The sequence below is a fragment of the Ascidiella aspersa genome, chromosome 9 (assembly GCF_963924565.1).
Source record: "Ascidiella aspersa chromosome 9, kaAscAspe10.2, whole genome shotgun sequence".
Taxonomy (NCBI): domain Eukaryota; kingdom Metazoa; phylum Chordata; class Ascidiacea; order Phlebobranchia; family Ascidiidae; genus Ascidiella; species Ascidiella aspersa.
The window spans coordinates 20,280,757-20,301,698 of NC_139455.1; the positions used below are offsets into that span (position 1 = coordinate 20,280,757).

Genomic DNA, 20,942 nt, shown 5'->3' on the forward strand with positions numbered 1-20,942 from the left:
CCCAGCTTAAAACCCCTTGTCAAATTGTCTACTTAATTTATTTTTACTTATTTTTCAAATATTACTTTACTACAACTATCATCCAGTTTATTCCTAGTCAATCTTGCGTGAACCAAGATTCTTTCTCAACAAAGTGAGTTTAAACTAGTAGTTAAAATTACTCCATAAGAAAACATATGGGTTAGCAAAAAATAGGTGCTGGTCTAAAATTCTACCACTTTTTTTATAGTAATGAAACGAGTTATCAAAATTGAAATTGCAAAGAACAAACAAATAAAGGAGAATAAAAATAATAATAATACTTGACACACACAAACCGAAACACTAACTCGCACCATAACCCAAATATTGTCCCTAACTTTATAAATGCTATAACCCAAAGAACATGGGCAACTTGTCAAATAATGCAGCTTGCTTTCTGAGTTTTATTTGTTATTGGTATTAGGAATTAAATTAGTTTATAAATCATAACACAGTATTTAAAAAAGGCAGTGTTGTAAACAGGTCATTTTGAAATGACTTCAGTCCCAGTCAAGTCATAATTAGAGCAAGATTCCAAGTCAAATCCCTTTCATAAAAATAAGATGGTAAGCTACTAAAATTGGGTAAACTCATCCGATAATGAGCAACTAAAAACTGCAATATAGAGAAGCAAATTGGGCGCTGGTCTAGAATCCTACCACAACGAAACACCATTTGGGTTAGGGTACAGGTTAGCGTTTGGGTTAAGGTAGGTCAAGTATTATTATTAAATTTGGAATATAATAATACTTGACCCACCCACACCCAAACGCTAACCCGCATGTTAACTCAAATTTTGTGCGTTGATTTTAGAACTGTGGTAGGATTCTAGACCAGCGCCGCAAATTGTTTTATGTGTAAAAATTAGGATAAATAACCCAATTTTACAAAAAAAATGCTTATTGAAAACATTTATTTTAACCCAAGTCTAAAAGACTCAAGTCAAGTCCGTCATGTTTTCGCAAAAGACTTAGGGTAGGGGTTAGCGTTGGTTTTGTCTAGGATAAGCAATATTATTAAATAATAAATATTATAATACTTGACCCACTCACATCCAAACCCAAATATTGTGTGTTGATTTAATAATTGTTTGAACCTGTGGTATAAGCGTCTAGAACAGTGATTACCAAACTGTGTCAGATTATTTTGACAACAAACTAAAATGCAGGACTAACGCTCGTCGCTCTTTTTAAACGTGTTTACTTTAAATCCTTGATTTTATGAAACGAACAAACCATAACTAAACAACACAAATTTCAGTTTGTCACGCATGAACGTTTTTTTTGTTAAAGATTTTACCTAGCAACGCTTAAATCCAGCTTTTGCAAATTAATTGCAATAAATATATAAAGTTTAATTTTAAAAACGTAACAATTTTAAAACCCAAATACTTAAAAAATACTGTAGCAAAAGTATACCATTATTGTAAAACTGTCATTCCGGTCACATCAAAAGCTGTGAAAATAACGGTTTTGGATTTGTTTACAAATTTCTAGCGGTATTTCAAAGTTGAAATGATTTTTTGCACTTAAAAATTCAAGCTTGCGGAGGAGTTATTGCGATTTAAAACAAAATGGACACGTCGGCAAGAAGTCAAGGCGGCTTGACCGCCGAAGAGTTAAAAAGTCAAATGTACCAGACAATGCAATCCACTGGAGTTTTGCATAAACTTAAGGTAACTTTTCGTTTCTTGGTTTGCATGTTAATTCTTTTGTTACTGTCCCCGCAAAAATAATATGTATTTTGTGTGCTTAAGTTTTTCAGTAGTTTTACTAAATGTCTGGCCATGATCTGGGATCCTACCACATTTTTGTGCAGTGGTTTATAATGCTAACATTATTTGGGTTAAGGTGTCGAGTTAGTTAGCGTTGGGGTGGGTGAAGTATTAATATTATATTTATTCTCCTTTATTTATTTACTTCTTGCAATTTCAATTTTGACAACTTGTTTCATTATTGCAAAATAAAATGTGGTAGATCCCAGACCAGCGACAAAAGTTTTTTACTTACTTTAAGGTGTTATTAACCTTGAATCTGAAACAATGAGTGTTTTGGTTCCTGAATTTCTATCCGTTGTAAGGGCAACTGTAAAAAATGTGCCAATTACAGTCGCTAGTTTTTCGCAAACAAACATGCACTTCTTAGAAATCGAAAAGGGCCTGAATTGCCCACATGTTAAGCCGGTGAAGTATGCTTTTCCTTTCTTGTACCACTATGTAAAACAAGACTAACGTTAATAATATGTCAGAATGTTGATAAAGCAAAATACAAGAAAGTAAATTATTTAGAAACATATTGTACCTTTGGAAACTTTATACCAAAATCAGTTGACTTAATCAGGATTGTAGTGCGGACAAGGCTAGTCTAGAAAAACCTGTGGTGAGGTTTGAACTCCTGACCTCACAACCTCAGCCATATTATATAGAAATAATAAAAAAATATGCCATCAAACCACATTGTAACTGAATGACGCAATCTTTTAAAAGTCTTTAAGATATTTTTTAGAAACAAATATCCAAATTGAAATGCTCTTGAAATGCTGTCTATCATGGCATTATACTGATTAAAACAGACTGTTAAAATGCAATTAATTGACTCAGTTCCTCCCTAATTTAAATAACACATTTTACTGTTCAGGGTCAACTAAGGCAAAACATGATCAATGAACTCAGGGGAAAGCAAAGCAAAAGACAGTCGCAACTACAAGACAAACCTTTAGGATCTGATTTGTTTGCGGCTACAATTCGAAACAGAAACTGTAAGTAAATCATTAAGACATCTGACACCCTCTTTTAATGAAGATTGACAATTTGTCTAATTGCTTTGCTTTCTATCGCAGCCAAACCGTGGATACAAGAAGTGTTGGACAATCTGGTTCTTCATTACATTAAGCAGAGCAGATATCATTACACACTTTCATTATTTCAACAGGAATCTGGCCTTACTAATTATTCGGTCAGCATTTTTTCTTGTAATTGCAGTTTCATACATGATATAGCTGTGTTGCAAAATAGGCATGCGAATATTTTCATGCTTAAACCTCATTGCAGTTTTAACATATCTTTGTATTCTTCTGAACAGGAATAGTTCTACCCATTTGTTTACAGAACTTTAAAGTTAAGAACATAGTATGTTAGATTTTAAACCATGAATTATATTGACACAACCAAATAATTGGTATTTTATTTGTCACTTTTTGGATGATTGACATAATTGCTATTTCTTAGGATATCCTGTAAATGGATAGTATATTTAATGTTTTATACTCTTCATAAGATTTATATATAAATAAATAAAGCGAACAAAAAAAACCTATAGTATAACTTTAAAAAATCAGCAAATAAAAGTTGGATTTAGTTTGCATTAAAATAATCACCTGCACTACAGCATTACTATTAAACTTTTTTTGGGAAAAATTTCACCCATTGTAGATTTACAGATTATTTTTTAAATATCCAAAAATAAAATTGAATCAAACTTAACCATATTTTTTGTTCATTGAAGTATTTAAACTCTTAACAACATTTGTAGCCAGCTATAATGAATGAGCTGCTTTCCCACCTTGGACTTCACCCTAATGATTTGGAAATCGAAGACATCTCTCTTAGTTCAAATGATTCCAGTGCACCTCATTCGTCAACCCCGAAGCAGGCTGTTAATCGGAATGCACTTACCCTTTGGAGACTCCTGGAAAAGCTAGCTAACTTCTCCTCAAAGCAAATGCTGGACTTAGAGGACAAGGAAAACATCAGCGCTTGTGATGGCGTCGAAGATAAGCAGTCCACTAAACCTTTGACACTGTGTAAGTGTTTTATTTGCGTTTTTCTATATTAATGTTATTTTTCTTTTTTCTTTATGATTGATCAATGTTTTTCTGACCTAATGTTTTTTTTGTATCCAGTACATTTAAATAAACCGTTTTAAACATGACTATCTCATTGACTTTTTTATACTTATTCATTCAGAATTAATTTACTTGCAAAGCAATCCTTTTAAGTTAAATGCAACCAACCTCCTTTTGTTGAATAGCCAATGAAACAACTCTATGGATTGTACTTTAAATTAGAGATAGACCGCTATCACTTTTTTTTTGATACCTGATTTTTTACAATTTTGTCAACGATACCCGATACCGATTTTTTTATATACCTGGGAAATGTTAAAAATTTAAAGTAATTCAAAATAAAATCCAAATAACGTTTTGGCTTATATACCTATATTAATTTTATTAAACTATTATTTTGCATAGTGCCTTGACATGATGCTAAAAACAAAATTTTTTGATTAAAAAATGGTCAAGTTGTTTGTTGTAAAGCAAAATTAAATCATATTTTCGTACTAAACTATCAACAAAAGTATCAGCCTACATTTAACGATACTGATATATCGGTGGAAGCCAAATATTGGCCAACATTATCAGCAAAGCGTTATATCGGTCTATCTCTACTTTAAATAGTATTGTAACTTATTTTCTAAATAAATTTTTGTCAATCATACCTTCTCTAAAATAAATTTCCACTACCTTTTTTTGTCGTGTTTTTGCAAAGCGGAGAAACTGAAAGCGATTGACGACGATATGAAGTCAAGCTACAGGAGAAAGTATCGAGACCCCAACATCACTGTGAGCACGCTTGCGTCTGCGATACGCCGGGCAGAAGAGGACGCAGACCGTCGGACAAGGATTGCTTTTGAAGAGTGGAAAGCAACCGAGCTGGCCAAGCTCCGAATAGAGGAAACAAGAAGCTCCAAGCAAAAAGTAAGCTTTGTTTTGTTCCAATGTTAGAAGGGGGCTAATAATAATAGGTGGTACGCTACAAGTGAACGTTACTTCATGGAGTTGTTTTGGGTTTAAACACATAAAGATTAAACACTTGAAAGTGTGTTACAAAGGATTGTGTTTTTATTTGGGATGAAAAACACACAGCTGAAAATAGCAAAAGTATTGACTATTTTGGGGATTTCACCATATTTGACACCAGGATAGACTTACAATGCGCGGTAAACACTGAATGTTTTTATTTACTAACTGTTTATTTAGACTGTCTAATGGGTAGATTATTCAATTCGTCATTTTAAAATCAGTTTTTATAACACAACTCTTTTGCTTAGGTTGAGACACGAATCCGGGCATTGGAAAAAGAATATGATAGTAGAAAAATGGAACTTGCAAATCGGGAGAAGTCTGCTGTGGACAGATTGAGCACACATCGTCAGGTACTTACATTCACTAAATGTTTTAGCTAAACTTGAATTTAGGCATCGACTGTTACAAAAGACTAACCTAACATAGCAAGTTAATGCTGCTGAACCATTTTGATTAAAGTGTATGACTAGTTATGATATTATGACTAACTATATCTAAAACTTTATGTAGTACACTACAAAACACTGCCGGTGAAAAACGAATCTATTTTTAACACATGTAGTCCTCATTGTAAAACGCTAATTGATTGATAAATAAAACAAGTATTTTAATCTGGATTCTTTATATTTGTTTTGTTTACCACTTGTAGCAATTGGAAAAAGAACTGCATGAGCAAAGACAGTCCTTACTTCGCGAACTGGAACAGATAAGACTGAGGGAAGATTCACTGCAACAAAAGGAAAGATTTCTAGATGAAATGGTGAACAATGAAATTTTAATCAACGTTTGATTTTCCTTTTTTTAGAGACATTTGTTTGGTGAATGTAGGTTTAACATAGGTAAATAAATGCCACCCTTTCATACAGTATAACAGTAACAACAATCCTGAATGCTATAATTTCATAGCAAACATACTTTGTGATGAAACGTGACAAATATGGCCCTTTATTCCAAACACTGACTTTCATAGCGATGAATTTAACAGGAAAACATAATTTAATTATAAAGGTAGCACATTATAAGACACGGGATAATATTATGTTTTATTTTCTTAACTTTAAAGGGCGGAAAACCCATCCAGGGGTTTATTGACCACAGTTTCAACAAAGATGCACTAAGTGGCGTGTATACGTCTTCAATTACGATGAAATTTTATAAACGTTGAAAAGATGAGACGGCGATAATGTGAATATAACCACATGGTTGGAACTGAATTAAAATTTACTGTATCCGGCAGGACGAAATAATACAGCCGAAAAATATCAGCACTTTGTTTGTGAAGTTTCGTCTTACATAGTTTCTTTCGCCACAAATTTAACTTGCTTTTTTATGTCAGTGTGTTTGCAAAGTTCTCGTATGGCCGACCTCGATTGCTTATCGCAATACTGAAGGCTTAGGATTTTTTTAACCGTGTGCCAGTAGGTTTGATAACACCAACTCACTTTGGCTTTTAAAAGGTTACTCGCCAAACGGGCTAATGCGGTGTTTCTCAACATATGAGCCGCGACCACAAATTGGACTTTTAATATTTAAGTTCGAATTTATTAATCTCCTGCGTTATTTGCGCTTAATTCACTCTTAAGTGTGTAAAAAAGGTTCGAAGATAAAATTAGATCGCCAAAGCCCAAAGCATTGCTGTTTAACTTGTACTATTTGGGTCAAAAAATGTGGAAACACTGGGCTAGTGGCTCTCAATAAACACTCGATCGAGGCGTACTCTGACCTTTTCACTACTTTTTATTTTATTACCAGGAAAACGTCAAAATGAGGGAAATCGAAATGATGAAAATCCAACACGAGTTTGCAAGTTCAAAGGTCGAAAGGCACCCGGTTTTGGAGCGAAAGCCGTCCGCTGTATCGACACTTGCAGATTCCCTTCGCCATTCGCAAGACGGAAAGCAAGGTTTGGAAGAACCGTTGGGAATCCTTCTTAGCAAAATAAGTTTTTCTATATAGTGATCTAATATATCTTGATAAAAAGCTGATACGCGATGCAAACCTGTAGTATCGGTACGATTTTAGTGCTATCTGTCCCAATAGGATACCATTTTAGGAAACATTTCAGTCACAAATTGTGATCACATGTAGTCAATCTACTTTAAAAGGTGAATTTATATGAAAAATGTGTTAGCACCGGAAGCTATAGCTAAACTTTTTAACAGAAGCATAAGTTGGCCAAAAGATTCCCTGGAAAAAATTACCTTTAATAAACCTTGGAATTTTTTGGTTTCGTTATGGGCTTAAAATCGTGTATATGACGTCCCTATTTAATTTTTCTCCACCTTATGCGGAGTTTGTAAATTGTAGCTCTTTCGTATTTAATATACTTTTTCATGTGACACATTTACCAAACAAATTTACAATATTACTTAAACAATGGATTAATTTACGTTGTTGCTTATTGCAGTTATCACGAGCAAGGAGATGACAGAGATTGTCCAAGAAGTGCAAAGCAAAGCGATCGAGGCGGAACAGCTCAAAGCACAACTGGCAAGCTTACAAGTACGCTTTAAATCAGTGGTGGACAACCTACCCTCCGCCCCCTATTTTGCAAACCGGGCACAAGGCCATTCCTTATATTTTGTGGCCATTTCAACTACGTAAAAGCATTTTTTTGCGCGCGTTTTGTTCCCGCACCAAGTGTAACATGTAGTTAACCCCCTTTAAATTGCGATATTTTCTAGTTTTATCCCTGATTAACAGTCGTTGCAGTTGTTATAATAAGATCCGTAAAGTCTACAAGTTAAAATTTAACGACCCGTCAAAACCTCTCTGAGTTTGGTTTTGGCCCGCGACTAGAAAAAAGGCTTCCCGCATCTTCTCTAAATCTTAAGTTTTTGTTTTGTTAAATTTTCTAAGTTTTCCGTTTTCTGTGCACAGAAGGAACTGTCGACTAAACGCGCACAAGATGAAGCCTCGCTAACGGCCGAGAATAAATCTTTGAGGAACCATCTGTCACAACTTGAAAAGTAAGTTTCTTTCCACAATAGTGTTAAGTGTGCCTAAAATACTCGTCCCCTTTTCAATAGAATGCGTTGTTTAGGGAAATTCAAGATGTGAAACTGTCGCAGAAGTCAGCTGCAAGTGATACCCAAGCAGGTGCAGAAGCAAAGGATTATGTAAGTCAACAATATTTTTAATCGACTTTGTTTATTACTTTTGCAAAAAAGGCACTACCATTTGCACAGTTTTAGTTGATAACAGTGCACAATATACGAGATTTCTTCACTAGAAAACCAAAAACGACAATTAATTGGTAATCCCGAAAATGAATTACCGACCAGACCACATACTTTTTTCGCTTTATTATCGCCCGTTTTGTTGTCTAATCGCTGCTAAACGCAATAGTTTTGTCACGACTCACAAGGCCGGAGCAGGTGGCCGATTTTTGGACGAGGAAAAATATATTTCGCTTTGGTTGTGTTTTTAGTATTCTTTTAATAATCATTAACTTCTGTTTTGTTGTTATTATTCATTAACTTCTGACAGGGCCTACAGTAACAGCAATTTATTGCAAAACCGTTCCAAACAACGGCCATTTAAAACAGCTCTGTAAACTGGAATGCATTACCAAAACTACCCAGCTAAACCAAGTTTAACAACCCATGGGCCCTGACCCAAGATCACCCAGGATTAGATTCGCAATCAAACCACGAATCTTTGCAAAATGCGACGTAAAATTGAAGAATAAGAAAGCAAGTTATTCTCGAAAAACAAACAAAGCCCTCATACAATGGTATAGTGGCAATATTTTTTGTTGTGCTTTTAGCAGGGTCAGACGAACGGCTCTTATCGCCGGCAACAAAGTCAGCGTCAATTCGAGTTGGAAAAGATGGTGCAGGAAATGCATGTGGCCTTACGGGAAAGTAATCAAGGTGGGCTCATTCTCTCGTTGATTCATGTTTTTTTTATACCAGTCCCGGGGTTTTTAGGATTTAGGCGTATAATCAAAACTTATTTCAATATTTTTTTAACCCAAAGGCCCAACATCGGCCATAGTATTTAAAACACTATGTTTTTGTTTATCTATACTTGAATATTTAATGTTTTTGAAAATTTAGAAAAGCTATTAAACTCTTGCATATATTGATAACATTTCTTTGAAAGTTCCTAAATATAATATTGTTTGTTTACTCAATGTTGGTTTCTTATTGTAGGAAGACTGTAAAACAAATAAAAAGTAGCCTACAAAAAAAACAATATTCCACTCAAACGCAATTCTAGTTTGGTAATTTTTTTTACGACTTTGAACAAATTCTAACTCGTGACCTGACCTAAACAGATATATAAAACATTACTAAAAATGTTATTAAATAATTTATTTAGCTCGGTTTCGTAGTACGACGTCATGAAGGTCCAAAACCCCAATACACAAAAAGACAAAAAAATCAGAAAATAGACTTTCGGACAAATGACTTTACTTGGACTTAAAGGATTTGGTCAGATATCTTGGAAGTGCATTTTTTTTTAAGTTTCTCACATTAAAGCAGGGGTTCTTAAACTGGGGTCCATGAACCCCTTGGGGGTCCATGAAGGCCAAATTGAAATGTTATTGTACGTTTAAAAAGTAATCAAATTAAAAAAGAGTTTAATTAAAAATGAAACGTTTTACCACTGAATGTTAGACTCCATTTTACTTAAACCATCAGCATATTTCTGACAGGCTATTTGATTGTGACGTCAATTTATGACGTCATTTTCAATAATTTCTTGCCTACAGGGTTCACGTGAAGCAAAATATAATTTTAGGGGTCCGCGGTGAAAAAAGTTTAAGAACCCCTGCATTAAACCATTTGTGATTGCTCTGATTTGCGTTTGTGTTACTTTTTTTAGTTGAATTGTTGCTCATACTCGGGCGAGTTTACCAATTGTAATAGTTAAACAGTTTACTTTTATGTCAATGACATGACTTGAAATTGCCTTGTTCTCGTAATGACTGGACTGGGACTTGACTTGGACAACCGATGACTTGCACTGGGACTTGACTTGTTATTTTTGACTTGACCGAGACTTAAGTAATTTCCAAATGACTTGTTTACAAAACTGTAACATTGCGTAAACTTCCTTTTTATAATCCTAATCCGATTCCAACACGCTTTTAAGCCCTGCTGAAAGCAACTGCTTCTTCCTCCCAACGAGATCTTCCACCTGCCGTGTCCTACCCGACTCTGGACGTGAAGTCTCTCAGGAAGAGCTACTTCGCTCCGGATGTTCACTTCAAGGAGCCCCTCCTCTCGGATCGTGACATCCGTGAATACGAGCCTCTCGATCCAACTCCACTTCTTCCTCCTAAAACGGCGCTCGGAGATTCTTCCTCCACTTCTCTCCGATTCGACATCTCTGAAAGGTGAGCCTTTTTGTATGTTTGACAGCTAGATGTGCCATCGTCTATAGCTGTGTATGAACAAGTCACTTTAACTCAAGTAATTTTCGAAACAACTGGAGTTACATAAAAGAACGTTTTAAATCAGGGCTTTCCAACCCCCTATGTTACTTCTGAAGACAAAGCAGTGCAGTGTCTTGTATATTCAATATGACTCTTTCCACAACTAAACCAGCAATCAAAACATTGTCAAAGTAAAAACAAGCAAAAACATACTATCATGTTTATTGTGTGTTGTAACTATTGGTTACTGTATAAACTAGTTTTTTAATTAAAATGACGTTTCTTATTTTTTCAAAAGATTGAAAAAAATAGTAGGGGGGCCATTGATTTCTCAAAATTTCCAAAGGGGGCCACGGTGTAAAAAAAGTTTGGGGACCCCTGTTTTAAATAGAGCAAGTCCCAGTTACGCCTTTTTTTAGTAAATCTAAGTTATTGAAATAACAGACCAAAATTAATTGAAGTAAGCGGTTTGTGTCCGAAAAAAATGTTTCAGGAATTCCACGAATTTTTTTTAGTGAACGTAGGTCTTGACTTTAACCGTCAAAATGATTTTTATTTTGAAAAATGTTTAGCACTACCTTATAACTAAACTTGACGTGCAACAACAATAAAACCTTTGTAGGCAATTAAAAAAATAACAAGTAGAAAATATATCGAAGTTTAAGGCAAGACTTACATATGAACGCTGTAGCATCGTGTTTGCGATATGGTACAATAAAACAAATTCACGGTAAACAACAGACCAAATTCACATGCGCTAAATTTTGACTTTCAGCTACCCACATGTGACGATTTATATGTAATTCATTTGTAGCTACGTTATTCGTGCAATGTCTAACGATGGTTTTAACGCGGCCATTCTTTTTTCAGGCTGAAACGCCTCGACGAAGAATCTGAAATGGTCTCGCAAGAATACGACAAATACTTGCGGAAAAATTATCGCGAAGCGGTGTCGCCCAGAAACCAACCACAAACTTCGAAAGGTAATCGATCGTAGATTTCGCGATATCGTCCACCGTTCTGACCAGGTCTGCGGAATCGGACTGGGGACTCGAATCTCGACGTAGTCAGTTTGTTTTTCTGGAGTCGTACTCGGGATTGGAGACTATTGTACAGGGGTTCTTAAACTGGGGTCCATGTTCCCCTTGGGGTACGTGAACTAGTTTTAAGGGATCCATGAAGGCCTAATTAAACTATTAGTGTATATTTAAGCAATCAATTTTTCAAAGAAAAAATTAGGCTATAGTTAAAAATAAAGCATTTTGGCACTGCATTTTTGTAGACTTCATTTCATTTTACATTTTTTGGACAGGAAACAGCAAATTTGTGAAGTCTGTTTGTATTATGGCGTAAACTTATGACGTAATCTCTAAGCATGTCCTGCCTACCCTGTTCCATGCGAAGCAAACATTTTTTTAGGAGTCCGCGGTAAAAAAAGTTTAAGAAACCCTGCTTAAGTAAGACGACGTAAAACTACCCGAGTCCCGAGTCCGACGTGCGCATGCGCATTACCAAATTTCAAAACTGTCAAGACCCAAACTGTAAATTGTAAAAGTGTGATAGCAAATGGTGCAATGTTTTCCAACCATGTAATGCGGGTGGATGAAATATAAGACACCAACAATCCCGTGTACGTGCCGTTCGCTAAAAATCTTATTTTAGATACGTAAATGGGTTAAATACAGGATCCGCAGCCCTGGTCCTGACAACCTTGATAGTAATCTGTAATATAACATGCGAAAACGAAATCAGGAAAAAAATTTTCACATCCGATGTATTTCAATAGCCGGATTTACAAGTTTTCGCAGCACTTATCAGGACTCAACGGGTGCCTAACCAAGTGGGCATTGCACGACAGAGGCCACGTTTTTTTTAGGTTGATTGTACCATATATTTTTTCTTTATATCAGTTGTTTTGAACCCATGTGCCACGGCTTACTAGGGTGTTAATTGACATTTTCCGATTGGTTGGGATTTTAACTTTTCTTCTATCTTTTCTGTAGGTTGCCGTAATCCAAAACGTTTGCCAACCATCGAATTGCATTCAAAACTTTTATTAATTTGTGTATTTTTGCGTTTTTGTTTTCAGAAGTGATTGACCCTGAGCCACCCGAGTTCCTATCCAAGTCTCCGGAGCGCGATTTGTTTCCGGTTAAGAAAACCTACTTTTCAGACATGGCTCCAGGTCTGTATAGTAAGGCTCAAAATGGCTGCGTTGTAAAGGAAACTTTGAGAATCGATTAAGTCGATATTTTGCCGACAAATCAAATCCACCCAATTCGAAAAACGGTGAAGCCATGTTGCATTTTAAAGACATTGTTAATTCGAATCTTTAACACATTTGAGTGGCGTTTCCAGTGGGGGGATTTCGGTGGTCCGGCACCTATTTTTGAAAGTGCTATTGTCGTTTTTGATTTTAATGTTTTAACGTCACTAATCACTAACGTCAGACGGAAAATAGGGCAAATCCGTTAGTTGAAAATTCCATAGTCCGCCCTTTTTGAATTTCTGTTTACGGCCCCGACATAAACGAAATCAACTTTGTTTGTCAAATTAGGTGCTTCGAATAACGTTTAAATACTGTATGTGTAAATCTAGCCTTTCCTCGAACAGTAAGTCAATTAAAAACGATATTAGCACCGCACTAAATTATGGCTTTATTTTATACAAGTGAGTTTTTACAGTGTTTTTTTTTGGATTATTGAAATTTCTCTTTTAGCTTAAAAGGGCACCGTTATTTTCTCCGTTTTATTTTATTTTTTACACTTCGTGCTAAAAATAGGCCGAGCTGCAATAATCAACTGAAGCAATGCTTTTATTTTATTTCAACAGCCTTTCTGAGGGACTCACCAACGTTGACAAATAAACGCGATACACCTGGCGCGAAAAACGAGCCAATGCACAAACAAACTCCAGAACGAAAAACAGCTTCGCAGCCAAGCAAGCGAACAAAATCTCCCAGCTTACCGCTTGCTACGGAAGCCCAGAGAGGCTCGTATAAGGAACCAGACATCGACCGTCAAACTTTGGAGCGTGAAAAAGCGGAACTTCCTGCTAGGTTGCCAGCTCTCGTGGTTTCGAAAGAGGTCGTACCACAGGAACGGCAAGAACTTTCAGGTACTACACATTTTCATTGCTATCGGACCAAGAGTTTTTGCGTTTTTTAACTGCGGTTCTCACAACGTGGTTGCGAAGCGTTCCAAATCAGAAAAATCAAGTCCTAATTTGCGCGTCAATGCGCAAATATACATTAATTATGCATTTACGCAATATTTTATGTTTTTTTTACAGCTTCGGCGAGATCTGAAAACAGCGAAGTCGAAAGTCGAAACTCCAGTGTTTCCTGGGACGAGGGATCGGGCAAGGGTGCGGTATTTTTTTCTGTTTTTTCTTTTTACATGACTGACGCCGCATTGTACTGATTGCACTTGATCGATCCTTTTGATTGCAAAATCATATTTTTAAGTAAATCATATTTTATTAAACTAGTCTTTAAGTGTTAGTGTTACATTAACTATACTGTTGTCATAGTCTCCTTGCTTGGTGTACAATACATGTTTAGTCTGTTTATTTTTAAGATTTTTCTAATACACGGTTCATTGTTATTATACTCATTTGTATTTTTTATTATGTAGAAATGAGGTAAATTCCTCCTGTTTTCGGGGTGGCCGAATCCCTTACAAAAGTTCTGTTTAGCGTATTTTATTATTTCGTTTCTGAACCTTCTTAGCTTTGGCTTACATTTTCCAAATGTCTTTTTTATTAATGTGATTATTACCCAACTAAACCTATTTTATGTTTTGTTGTAGCATCGGAAAAATCCGAAACAAGCCCAACCGAAAGTAAGGCTTCAAGTGTTTCGTGGGAAGAGCAATCCAACAAGGGTATGTTTTCTATGACTGCTTTCATTGTTACATTAAGGTTTAGAATAGACGACCGTCAGTAGATCGACCTCGCAATAACGATTCATTTAAAACAGCGACTACCGCAACAACGACATCACTATACTTTTCCTATTGTTCACCTAACAATTTTAGACAAAATCCTTTATCCCATTACGAAAACTGGCCAGGCGAACGCACACAAAACACCCCTCACCCTAACCCTTGCGAGCATATCTTATTCTTACCGGCCAGTAAAGTCGCTATCGTAAAAGTCACTGTTTTAATGCTGTCGCCATTTATACAGTCGCTGTTTTAAATCGTCGTTCTAACAGTCGCTATCCGGCCCGGATACCGGTCTATGCCTGTTCACGTAATATCCCGATCGCTTTCAGTCGCAACTTCGAAAGACGACCCACCTTCGGCAACCAGCTCCGACAAAACGATTCCACCACAAGCGAAGGCGGAATCACGCAACGAGAAAGTAACTGTGTCCAGTCTGTCGACTTCAACTGCAGACGACCCGCTTAGTCTTCTCTCCGATGGATTAGGTGAGACGACTTGATTAAAGTGTAGGTGGATTTCGGATTTTGTTGTGATAGGATTTGGTTAGGTTGTAGTCTAACACGAAAATTAAAGAAAACAGAGATTACCGAAACGGTTAAAATTATGGCGGGCAATGTCTGAATTTTTAAAGTGTGTTTTGTAAACCGCTGTACATAAAAAGGCAATGGGTCTAAAACCAAGCTTTGAGTGAATTTTGTTTTTTCAGTACGCTAATTCCGCTTTTGAAACCAAATCAGCACAAAAACGCCCCGTGTATTTGACAGTCTAGCTCTAAATTAAACTTCATGCCAATTAAAAAATGCCAACTTGCAGTGTTACATATTTCATGTTGCTTCTTGGTTACGGCTACAAATTTGTTTAGCTGAGGATAAAGTTTTGTATTATCTGTATTGCAAAACTAATACATGTACACGCAAACCACCAAAGCCTTAATAAAGAAAGTCCGAGTCATTTGCTTAGAAAACTCGAGTCAAGGCATTTTACCGAATCGACTTGAAAGTTTATTTAAAAACAGTGACTTAAGTGTAGTAAAATCCAACCATTGACTTAATTCTCAATTCTTTACAACACTGCAAATAGTAGTGTAGGTGAGCACGTGAGACTTGTCTGCACATTGCATATTGAATAACTAAAAGAAAAGCGTGGCACGATTCTTTGATTTTCTTGGTATGCCATAAGCTGACAAAGCTCAAGAACCACTGGCTTAGACCAGGGATGGTGAACCTTTTTATCGCGCGGGTCACAAACACGACTTTAATCCTTACAAAATACACAAGTGGGTCATATATTTAATTATATGCTAATTTTAGGGAAAATTTTGCTGATGCGTCGTTTTAAGTGTTATTGTCTGGGTTGGTAATTAAAGGTTTTTGGGCAATTTCCAAATTCGGATTCCCACGAATATCAAGAACCTAAATAGTCAACAAATGCTGTAGCATTTTTATGGGATTACAGGAGTTCAGCAGAAAGGTTTTCAGCATGATAACGGGGTATGCACAATTTTTAGTCTGCAGGTTCTTAATTTCCCGCCACCCTTCACATTTTACAGAATTAGTCGACAAACTTTTTTTTTTGTTGCGGCCCAAAGTACTCTTTTTAAAATTATTAAATGCCAACCTCGTAAAAACTACGAAAACAGTGGCGGGTTTAGGATATTTGGTTTTAAGGTGAAATATTTCACGGCGCCTTGATGCCCAAAACATTGCCATAATGTAAAACATAATATAAAAAAAGAATATATGCGCATTGAATGTACGGCTATCACGCGGCCCACAACTACATGATAAAACTAAGCTATTCAAAAGTAACTCGCGGCCCATGAAAAATGGATCTGCGACCCACGGTTTGCCGATCACTGTTTAACAGCGATAAACAAAATGCTTTTAGTTGTCCGTCTTTCTGCACGCATTTGTTGAAGTGCAGTTAATGTAGGCCTATACTCGTCACCACTAAAACACTTTTGCACGACCCACAGATTGGGCAGCCCTGATTTAAACTGTATAGTGTTATTTTTTTCAAAACAGTACAACACCCAAAGCGCATAATTCCCCAAACTATAGCCATCGACTTCCAAGTGTAAAACATTTCTCTAATCGCGTCACTTTGGATTAACACAGGCCCCGATGACCAGTTGTCGGCCGACAAGGAAATGCTTTCGGACGAGAAAGTCGACGCCGATTACGTGGAGAGCGTCCCCCAGCAAAGAACCCCTCTATCGCACTACCCCTTCCTACAGACCCAATCGCCCCAGCGGGAAGTCACCGCTGATCTCAAGCCTATTGTATCTAATGATGTCCCTGTGGAGGACCCAAGAGACGTGGAAGAATCTAGCTCTGAAAAGGAAGAGACCATCGATAAAGATTCGCTGCGACTCTCGATGGAAGACTTTGAAGTCGAGTCCGGAGGTTCGTCGCCGAAATCGAAGTCTTCCGAGGAGCCGCACATCGACACTGTGAGGAGACTCTCTCCTCTTCAAGACAAGGAAACCTCCGAAAGATCTCCGGAGAAGAAGAAGACGAGTCTTCCTCATATAGCAGCGCAGAGGAAGTTACCGTCGCTGCCTCCGATCTCTGGCGCCCAGATTCCAGGCTCTTCCTCATTTTCTCAACCGACGCCATTTAGAAGAGCGAATCCTCCAAAAGATGCAGAATTCGGTGGACGTAGTGTTTTCACGGCAAGCGTCGGAAGCTCCTCCTCCGATTCTTTGGAGGTGGAGGAGGCGATCGAGTCTGCATCGGATGCGAGCAAAAGTGAGTCCCGGGACGCCTCGGATCCTGTATTCTCGCTGCAAAAAGTCCCGGCGGATTTGAGCGGTGGTATGGATCCCAAAAAAGAAAATTCATACGAAGACAGTTTCGAGGAGGATGAAAAATCGTCTGCGGACGAAAGGTGAGGATAGAATTTAAACTTTCGATCTAATTTACAGTTTAAACAAAAAGATGTTTTATTGCGAAATTCTGGATTAATGTAGGTTTTATGCTAATCGGTGTTTTATTTACCAGTGCAAAGAAACTTGAAGAATCACTTTCTGAATTCTCATCGGTGTCCATTGATCTGCCCTCGGGAAAATCTTCACAGCGCTCCATTCCACCAATACGACAGGTTATAAGCAAGGCCCTGTTGTATAATTTAATTTAAGTTAAAATGACCAGCCAAAATTTAACACGTGAAACACCTTTAAAATATTTCCTAAGTTCAATTGAGATGTTTTTTTATTTAGGTTTCGTGTTTTCACACCTTATCCTTATTTGGTCAGGACAGGCTAATAAATAGGCAAATTACGTTGCTGATTTAAACTGTACATTGTGTTGGAGAGCAATAGTAACTATGTTTTTTAACTAATAATAGTAAACCGGATGCCTTCGGCACGCCTTTCTGAAATCAGTTAATTTATTCAGCCGCGGTGAACAAAGGTTAAAAAAAGCAAGCCTGTAGTTAGGTTTGAATCCACGATCTCGGCCGAACCGAGCACGTCGCTTTATCGACTGAAATGTTTGAGAGGCGGCCATAGCGCCGTCTCCTGCTACATCTTGTTTGTGCATACAACCTAATTTAAAGGAAATTTTTACCTGGTGTAGGGAACGTGCCATCAGGCAGATGGCTAATTTGAAAAAGAAAATATTATTTGTTGTGTAAGTAACGTTTTATGTACAACAGCGATCCTACACATTTTTAAAGTACCTTATAGCGAAATGTTACTTTTTATCAATTACCGTATTAGGTTTGTAAAGGGAATCTAACAAAGTTGCCCTTTACTGCTGGATGAGGCAAGAAATGGTGCTATGGTTGTTTCTCGACTCGCTCCCTTCTGAGCCTGCGTAGCTCAGTTGGTAGAGCGAAGGTCCCGCTAGGACCGGAGGTCGTGAGTTCGAACCTCGCCGCAGGCTAGTTGTTTTTCTTGCTTGCACTACAATCGTGATCAGGCTGACTGACTTCGGTAGGCCTCTCCGAAGGCATCTTTTGCATAGGCGCTGAACGTGTGTGTCCAGAGCGTTTTTAGACGCCCTGGATTTCTCGTATGTCGTCAAAATGCCCTAGAATTCAAAGTTTTCAATTTTTCAATAAATGTGCAAATTAATTTCTTTAGAAGAGTCTTAGTTAACCAAAAGTGTTTAAAATTTTCCTGAATTACCACAAACAGACACGAGGCCATAGAATCCTCGAAACTATGTTTTTTAAGTTTTATGCAATTTTTTTTTAAATTGTTGTTACGACTTGCCCATTTCAATAAAAACTTTGCACTGTCTAGAAAATAACGCCCTGGAATTTCGAAAGTTCAGCGCCTATGATCTTGTGTTCTATATATGGGCGCCGTTATCGTTGTCCAGTACGACTCCATAAGTGCTTGTTCACAGAATACACATTGTGTACAACTGTATCTGTATGTTTCAGTTGTTTTACCAGCCAATTGTGATACTCCTAATATATCGGAATTCTTGTATCGCCTAAACAAGTCCACACTGAAATATTTTCAGAAACGGCAAATACCCCAGCTGACGTCATTCGATGATGACGCAATTAACGCCGCGCTCAAGTGGGGAGAAGACAACCAGCTGAAGCTGTCGGAAGACGAAAGCCACGATTACGCTCCACCTCCTCAAAGTAGTCCTCCCAAAACAGATCCTGGAAACAAGGAAGAAGATTGGAGAGAGGACGGGAGCAAGATGAAGGATCAGAATGTAGAAGAGATTCAGGAGGACGTGGATGTGTTCGAAGCCTCTGCATCTCAGATCTCCTTCGAGTCGGAAACAAGCAGGTAATTATGCGACTGTGAAGCGTTTGTTTTAATTTTGGCCAAACTTAGTACCACGCATCTTGCATTCCGACAACTTGTTAGGGTTCGACACAATGTGCGTGCACCATGTGCTGTTATACTTTGCAGCGCCACTAGTAGGATTCTTGTGCAGACTAATATTGTTTCGGTCGTCTTGTGTAAGTATTGCAACTCTTGGCATTTAAAATCATAATTTTCGAAAACGGGACAAACCACTATACTTATTGTTAACCTAGTATTTAGGTATTTTTAGTAAGGCAATGCAGAAAATTGTCGTTACTGTTATTCTTTTGTTATGATAATATTAACTACGAGAATCCTGTTTGATCGAGGCACATATTTGCATTACGCCTTTAATCGCGCAAGTATCCAGTTTCAGACTTTGTTTTCTTGCCACTTTAAGATCTCAGGGGTAAAAATAGTTTCCGTGATGTCCGGGTTTTATTATAGATAGTTTCCGTAAAGGTGGGAAATAAAAGGCGACTGAGGCTTTGTGAAAAATGCCTGACGTATTTCGAGGTTCGCTACAACAAATTTACATCTCTATCTTGAACGATATTGACTTCGCCATATCTTTGGCAATTGAAGTTCTTTGGACGAATCGACCATGACTAATATCGCAGTCAAAGTGAGCAAGACGCGACATTGCATTCTGAAGTCGTACCACTTGTTAGATGCCACGTGGGTCGTGTGTCAGTAATGTCTCCGCGTTTTGTTACTTTGTTTTGCATAAAAAGTGATTCGTCTTTTTATTTTATTTACAGGAAATCAAACGAAAAAGACGACGACGACTTCTGGTAAAACACAAATCGGATCCGGCGCAATTGCGATTTTAGGTTCTGCATTTTGCACTGTTTGGTTGATGGTCTTAACAAGATACCTTTTTAACTTTAAAACGGAATTTTAGTCTTTACGGTTGTCGAATGATCAGAAGCTACTTTGCTTTCTTCTCAGCCCATAAAATCCCGTTTAGCTGGTTTGATATGATGCCAACTATCGGTTATTTTATGGCGGAAAAAGATGTTGAAAACAGGTACAGTCTTACTTTGTGCATCAACAAAAGAGCAAGTACTTGTTGTGTTCCTTGCATCATAATTGAGAAGCGTTTTAAAAGTAGATGTAAACTGAGCAGCTTAACGTTTAATAGATCTGTCTTGTGTAGTCAATTCCTAATCTTTTATTTTACGCTTTATTTTTGTTTATAAATTACTGTGATGGTCTGAAAGTCGAGAGACAGCGGCTCGAATCAAATGCTCCGTCTACATAACGGCATATCACAAGTAACAAACTCTTATTTTAATGACGCAGTGTACCGTATCCTGGCATTTGTGACGTGGTGAAGTTCCTTAGTTCACTTCTAAATTAAACTACACAATCCAATATCCATTGTGGGATTTTTGTTGCCAAAATCAATTAATCTCAGTTTAACGAAACTTACAATATAAAGCCAAATCTGACCTATACCAAATGTAAAAAAAGTGAAATATTGTGTTGACTAATTGCTTGTTTTGGTCCATGTTTTTAGATTGCACGCAGAGACGGTTGCCTATTTCTAGGTTGTTTTTATTTTGCTGTGTCAAAAACTGTTTTTTAAATTCTTTTTCATACTATTCTATAGGTTTTTTGCAATCGAAATACAGATTATATAACACCTTGCACGAAATATATATTAACGGTGTTGCCTATGATTTGTCCTGCTCTGTTTGGTCTTTGTTAATTTTTTTATAGGCCTTTAATTGGTAAATTGTTCTAAAATTCATGATCTAAAGCAGGGGTCGGGAACCTTTGGCTCGCAGCCATATATGGCTTTTTTTTTTTTCTTTTATAAAAAGAATCTTTCTTGCAGATAAATCTAAGCTATCATTTCTCAGCATCATTTGTACAAAACTCCACGCGGTTACGGCCGCTTTCCTAACTTTATTTTTCTCTTTTTATCAAACATAGAAGTGTT

The 20,942-nt window shown here is 37.1% G+C and overlaps 1 protein-coding gene and 1 non-coding gene across 2 annotated transcripts; both read left to right on the top strand.

The window, feature by feature from the left end:
* The first annotated feature begins 1,529 nt into the window (after positions 1–1,529).
* LOC146133502 (uncharacterized) lies at positions 1,530–18,977 on the top strand. The gene is made up of 22 exons (XM_083396921.1): positions 1,530–1,696; positions 2,658–2,778; positions 2,860–2,975; positions 3,552–3,822; positions 4,568–4,776; positions 5,130–5,234; positions 5,534–5,644; positions 6,637–6,787; positions 7,292–7,386; positions 7,765–7,853; positions 7,928–8,003; positions 8,654–8,759; positions 9,988–10,231; positions 11,141–11,253; positions 12,360–12,455; positions 13,103–13,387; positions 13,562–13,636; positions 14,080–14,154; positions 14,547–14,702; positions 16,335–17,106; positions 17,220–17,319; positions 18,693–18,977. Exons 1-22 carry the CDS (start codon positions 1,595–1,597, stop codon positions 18,975–18,977), a joined length of 3,753 nt encoding a protein of 1,250 aa, XP_083253047.1. The 5' UTR covers positions 1,530–1,594.
* Trnap-agg (transfer RNA proline (anticodon AGG)) lies at positions 18,030–18,104 on the top strand. The gene has a single exon. It is a non-coding gene; the product is annotated as a tRNA-Pro (tRNA).
* Positions 18,978–20,942: the final 1,965 nt, after the last annotated feature.